The 6,522-nt window shown below is 49.9% G+C and overlaps 1 protein-coding gene across 2 annotated transcripts in view; it reads right to left on the bottom strand.

Moving 5' to 3' along the window:
* Nucleotides 1-8: 8 nt before the first annotated feature.
* FBXL18 (F-box and leucine rich repeat protein 18) overlaps nt 9-6,522 on the bottom strand; it is a 51,460-nt gene continuing 44,946 nt past the window's right edge. Inside the window, exons 5-6 of one of the 2 annotated variants that reach the window (XM_023516529.1) lie at nt 917-1,042; nt 9-611 (exon numbers count right to left, since the gene is read on the bottom strand). In XM_023516529.1, the coding sequence (XP_023372297.1) occupies nt 455-611; nt 917-1,042 (283 nt within the window). In that variant the 3' untranslated portion in view covers nt 9-454. The remainder of the gene's footprint in view (nt 612-916; nt 1,043-6,522) is intronic. The other variant, XM_003795438.3, reaches the window with a different exon arrangement.

The raw sequence follows: 6,522 nt of genomic DNA, 5'->3' as shown, positions 1-6,522 counted from the left end.
TAGCCATCAGCACAGCTGCAGGGACAGCACATTTCCACTCACACGCAAGGGTACGGCAGCCCATCTTTATACCTCCAAGGGATGCTTTCTAGGGCTGCAACCTCCACCCCTGCGCTTTGGGGCTGTGGTGACCCCCTAGCACTGAGTCTCTGTGCAAGAAGACCCCAGCCAGGCCTCCACATTGACAGCCCACCTGATTCCCCTCTAGCCACCCAGAATGTATTCCCAAGACCCAAACTTCACTAAGCAGCAGTCCTTGTGAGAGAAAGCCAAGAAAACACTCAAAGCCCCAGAAGCCACTGGGAGAGAGTGCTGTCTTTCTCTTGTGGCAAACCAAGGAGTCCTTGATATCTGCAGGCTCCTGGTGGCTGCAGGCAGGGTGGGGGCAGCAGTGGCATCTCACAGTGACTTAGATGATGGGCAGGAGCTTGACATGGTTTTAGGCCTGTCCCTCTCACCACCACAGGTTAGGCGGTTCCTCAGCCACTCTGCTTTTAAATAAGGTGATCTCATCCAGGTGCACCATGGGGACGTCCCGGATCACATCGGTCAGGCCCTCATGGAGCAGAGGGAAGATGACGACGTTCAACGCGGGCCTCTCAGCCTGGAAGCTGAACCAGAGAAAAGCCATTAGCAGAGCACATCAGAAGCTGGTGGAACAGAGCAGGCGCCACCTGCAGGGGAAGCCCTGGAGGTGCTTGCATCTGCCCTCACGTTAAGGGCTCACCTACAGCTCCCTGAGACCCCAGGCCTGCATGAGAGACACCCTGGTGGCAGCCAGAGCCAGAGAGGGGAAAGAGATGGAGGAGGAGAAGGAGAAGGAGGGAGGAGCGGGTCAGGCAGGGAGGAGGCACCCACCCCGTACCAGAGACAAGAGTCAGAGACCACCCTGCTCTTCAGAAACAGGAGAGCTGACCTGGGCAGACCACTGCATTCCAGGGCAGCTACTGCAAGGGAGCTATAGAGCCAATGCCTCTGGCCACCAAAGGCCCCACAGCCAAGATGGAGAGGACAGGTGTCCACACTTCCAGGCACAGGCCACCTGCAGGGGATACAATCTCTAAGTCAGGTAAGGAAGAAATATGGGCTCTGCTCTGGAACTGTGTGTGATCCCATTCACCCTTCATTGCCCAGGGACCAGCTCCCCTGCCACATTGTGCATGGGAAGCTCGCACAATATCCATGGAGCACTGCTATGTGCCAGGTGCTGTGCTGGACTTGCCCGATGTGACCCCATTTCACCCTCCCCTCAATCCCACGGGGCCAGCCTCCACTCCTCAACTGGTCAAGGGCAGGGTAGGCCCCGTCCCCAGTCAAAGCAATCCAAGTCCGCGTTGCTACTCACTGGGCCAAAGTTCAATGTAAACAAAACCATGTGCTGGTCCTGGGAACTTGATGCAGAAGACAGAACACCGCAGTATCCGTGGAGGAGACAGAAAACATACAGAAACGTCCATCTCTAGGGTCTCAGAGGGCACAAAGTGGTAAGGTGCCCATGACAGAGAACCTTGCCATTTGCCAAAACTAAGGCAAATCCCCTCTGGCCCCTGCACCAGCTTAAGGAGGAAGGCTGTGGGCTGGCCTCTCCCTGTGGCTCCTGCTTGAGACAATGCTGGAGTTTTAAAATAGGACAACATCTAATGTTTTGGCAATAGAGAAGCTGACAAACACCTCCAGGCTCTGTGTGGTGTTCTGCTCAGTGGCAACAGTGGCTGTGACTGTGAACCTCACAGCAGACACTGCCTGCACACCCATCATGGGATTTACTTGATTTAAAACAAAATCTCCGGCTCGGCGCCTGTGGCTCAAGCGGCTAAGGCGCCAGCCACATACACCTAAGGTGGCAGGTTCGAATCCCCAGCCCGGGCCCACCACACAACAATGATGGCTGCAACCAAAAAATGGCCGGGCGTTGTGGTGGGCGCCTGTGGTCCCAGCTACTTGGGAGGCTGAGGCAGGAGACTCGCTTGAGACCAGGAGTTGGAGGTTGCTGTGAGCTGTGATGCCATAGCACTCTACCCAGGGGGATAGCTTGAGGCTCTGTCTTTAAAAAAAAAAAAGAAATCTCCCCACATGTGCACAAAGGTTGTGGTATCACTCCTACAAAGCTGCTGTCCAGATGGGGGGAGGGAGGGTTTACTTCTCACAACAGCAAGAAGGGCAGTAGCTGAGCCTGTTCCAGCAAGCACAGGCTGCAGACAGCAAGGAACAGCCCTCGTTGGAGGTCAGCTAGGACTCAGGGGCAGCTAAAATGGTGTGTGCCCTTAGGCTCATGACAAATAAAACACTCAGCATTCCCTGGTCCCTGGGGTAGTTCCAGATGGCCAGAGCTCCCACCAGCAGGGGCACCATGTCTATTTAGCCAAATCTCTGGTTGGACACAATTTAGGGACTTCATTTTTATGTTTCACAAACATCAATATAATAGTAAAACAGCAGAGTTATTTCAGTATTTTAAATTGTCTCCTCAGAATAAACCCCAGAAACAGGTTTTTTGGGTCAAAAGGCATGAACATTTTCATACTCCAAAAGATAACACTTTAGGGTCACAGGGAGAAGCCAGCTAAGCTGCCCACCCCAATGGGGCCAACCAAACACTCAGGAAGACCCAAAAGGAGGACAATTGGGGAAGGGCTTCTCTAATTTTACAAACTCATTCATGTGTGCCTGAGGCCCTTTCAGATATTGCAGATAACTGGGCTGGTTGGTAGGGCTAGGCTCTGGGTTCGTCACCAACAAGACACGAGAGGACAGTGAGGACCTGCCCAGCTGCCCACAAGGCCTCAGACCATCAAGGTACACATGTTCCTGTGACTGCAAGGCAACCTGTGAGGCTAGCCCTGTAGTATCAAGGACATGGAGGCTCCAGAAAGCTGGGTCCTGCCCAGGTGCCCACATTGGACGCAACTCTGGGTGAGCCCCACATGCACAAGGGTAGGACTCTGGGGACCTCTAGGCTCTGCTGTATGGCTCTGTAGGTGCCTCGAAGCCAGAGAGGGCTCTGGAGGGACAGGCTCAGAGTACTGAGGCTGGAAGCAGAATTGGCTCAATCTTCTGAGAAACGCTTGCTGGGTTTGTCTGCCTGAAAAACTAGCTAAAACGTAAATGGTGGTCAAAAATAAAGTAGCCAATCTGGAGTCAATCAGGGAAGATCCACACAAGGCCCCAGTGCTCAGACCAAGCTCCTAGACCGCATCATGGGCATCCCGTGACCCCTGGCTGGCCCTATAAAGACTTGAGCCTAGACCCTACTCTGCCTGACAATCTCTCCCCTGCTAATGCCAGGAAGGGCAGCAAAGGAAAGGAGCAAGACAGACCCAGGGAAACACTCTGAGTTGGCTACCAAGCTGCTGCAGCACCCCACATACCAGATACATAGGGAAAAATGACAGAGGCTTTGCAGCCTCCACTGGCCATAAACCCACGAACATCTTGACTGTCACAATCTGGGTGCTGAGAGAGGCTCTGCGACCAGAAAGGCCTAAAGGAAAGGGAGGCTATGACAATTGTACCTTTGAAACAAACCAGAATGTAGGGTAGTCCAGGACCTAGGATAGGGCCCACCCCAGGGGTCAAGGGCTGGTCAGGCAGAGACTCACACTTCTCCCTGCCCCGCTGTACCCTCCTGCTCCCCCGGTGCACAGATGACAACAGATTTCTGTGACCTCCCAGATGCTTTATGTATATGCAAACAGAGATATATTACACTTTCCTTTTTGTTCTTAAACACACCTTGCTTTTCTACACTAAAAGATGCTCGATGTGATGACATAAAGACCTTCTTTGTTCTTGTATCAGCTGCACAGTATTCCAGGATTGGATGCATCAAAATTATTTACCAGTCAATCTTTCGCTAAAATGAATAGGCCAGAAGTGTAGGTCACTGCCTCTTTCCAAACTCTCTATTAAACAGAGCTATCCTCAGCATGGTTTGTGTTTTTTCTAGTGGGTGAGGCTGAGTTTTTCTCTGCAGTTCCTGCCCTGTGCACTCACATGCTCTGCCTGTTCTGAATGGTGCCATTGAATTTGTTCTCACTGACTTAGGGTGCTAATGAAATAGACCTCTGCCTGTGAGATGAGCTGCTCCCAGTTTAATGTTTTCTTTTTATAAATGACTTTTAAAATCATGCAAAGATATCCAACTACATTCACAAGAAGTGTAAATAAAAACAATAGTAACTGTCCAAGAGCAGGTAAACGAATAAGCAAAATGTGTATATACAGCCAATGGAGATTATTCAGCTTTAAAAAGGCCGTTAACTCTGACATGGATGAAACCTGAGGCCATTATGCTGAGTGAAATAAGCCAGAAAGACACACTGTATGATTCTACTCATACGAGGTGCCCAGAGTAGTCAAATTGGTAAAGACAGAAAATAGGATGGAGGTTCCCAGAGCTGGCAGAGGGGACAGAGTACAGAGGGGGATAAGAAGTGCACAATACTGTGAATACATTTTATGCCACCGACTTGTACCCTAGAAATGGGTAAAATGATAAATAGGTTTTGTATATTTTACCACAATTTAAAAAACAATGACAATGGTAATCCAGTTTTCACTTTCCTAATGGGCTAGGCCAGAGGCGGGAGTTAGAGACTATACTAGACTGTAGGGCCACTGTGACAAGCACCGCAGATAGAGACTACAACGGATTTACATTCTCACAGTTCTGGAGGCCAGCGGTCCAAGATCAAGGTGTCCGCAGGGCTGATTTCTTCCAAGGTCTCCCACCTTGGCTTGACTTCTCTGAGTCCCCATGTGGCCTATCCCTCTGCTTGCATGAATCCCTGGCAATCTCTGTGTCCAAATGTCCTCTTCTTTTAAGTACACAAGTCATACCAGATTAGGGTTCACATTAACAACCTCATTTGCCCCCTTAATTCAACTGACTCCTTAAAAGCCCTGCCTCCAAATACAGTCACATTCTGAGGGGTTACGCTTCACCATACGGATGTTGGGCACTGCATGTCAGCCCATCACAGAGGTGATAAAAAGGCACACACATGGTTGGTGGGAATTTAAACTGGCTGGCCCCCTCTGGAGGGGTCAATTTATTTATTTATTTTTATTTGTTTTGAAACAGAGTCTCACTTTATCACTCTCAGTAGAATGCCGTATCATCATAGCTCACAGCAACCTCAAACTCTTGGGTCAAGCAATTATCTTGCCTTAGCTTCCTGAGTAGCTAAGACTACAGGGCGCCTGCCATAATGCTATTTTTTAGAGACAGGGTCTCCCTCTTGCTCAGCTTGGTCTCAAACCGTGAGCTCAGGCAATCTACCTGCTTTGGCCTCCCAGAGTGCTAGGATTACAGGCATGAGCCATCACGTCTGGCCCACCACTGGTCAATTTAAGTCCACATTTTGGGCTCAGCACCTGTGGCTCAAGCAGCTAAGGCACCAGCCACACACACCAGAGCTGGTGGGTTTGAATCTGGCCAGGCCTGCCAAACAATGACAACTACAACCAAAAAATAGCCAGGCATTGTAGCTAGCGCCTATAGTCCCAGCTACTTGAGAGGCTGAGGCAAAATAATGGCTTAAGCCCAGGAGTTGGATGTTGCTGTGAGCTGTGACACCACAGCACTCTACCCAGGGCAATAGCTTAAGGCTCTGTCTCTAAATAAATAAATAAATAAATCCATATTTTGTAGCCACTAATCCATTTCCAAGAGTGGGTCCTATCGAAATGCCCACATAGGGCAGCTCCCATAGCTCAGTGGGTAGGGTGCTGGCCACATACACCAAGGCTGACGGGTTGGAACCCAGCCTGGGCCTGCTAAACAATAACAACAGTAACAAAAACCAAACAAAATAAACTAGCTGGGCATTGTGGCATGCCCCTATGGTCCCAGCTACTTGGGAGCCTGAGAAGAGAATTGCTTAGGCCCAAGAGTTTGAGGTTGCTGTGAGTGGTGATGCCCTAGCACTCTATTGAGGGGAACATAGTGAAACTCTGTCTCAAAAAAAAAAAAAAAGAAATGCCCACGTAGCACCTGTGGGAGGGTGTTCCTGAGGTGGTGGCTTTAACAGCAGTACTACAAACAGCCTATATCAGTCTATCCATCCACAGAGCTCAGGCTAACTGAACCAATCATGAGCCAACATAAAGCCAACCCTCAGAGAAATGAGGGACAGCATTGATGACTCCCTCATACTAAATGTAGAGGAGATACGGCTGGCTCATGGGTGGGGAAAAAGGGCAGCACATGTGAACCCCCGATCCAGGATTAAACAAACAGAGGAAGGGACAAAAGAGACACAGGTGTTTGTAGTCACAGACCACTGTGCAAGGGTACAAAGGCAGCCAGTAACAGTGGCTACACCTAGAAGTGGGGCCGGAACTCCAGAATGGTAGGGAACTCAGTATTATGGAGTATTAAATGTCTGTGTCCCCCATAATTCATATGTTAAAGTCCTAACCCCGAGTAGGATGGTAGTAGGAGGTAGGGCCTTTGGGAGGCAACCAGGTTTATTTTTATTTATTTATATTTCTTTTATGAAAACTGAGTTTCGGCTCGGC

Source organism: Otolemur garnettii, unplaced genomic scaffold, assembly GCF_000181295.1.
Source record: "Otolemur garnettii isolate 467f Iridium unplaced genomic scaffold, OtoGar3 scaffold00092, whole genome shotgun sequence".
Taxonomy (NCBI): Eukaryota; Metazoa; Chordata; class Mammalia; order Primates; family Galagidae; genus Otolemur; species Otolemur garnettii.
The sequence above is the reverse complement of the archived record's forward strand: the minus strand, read 5'-3'. Positions and strand labels throughout refer to the sequence as shown.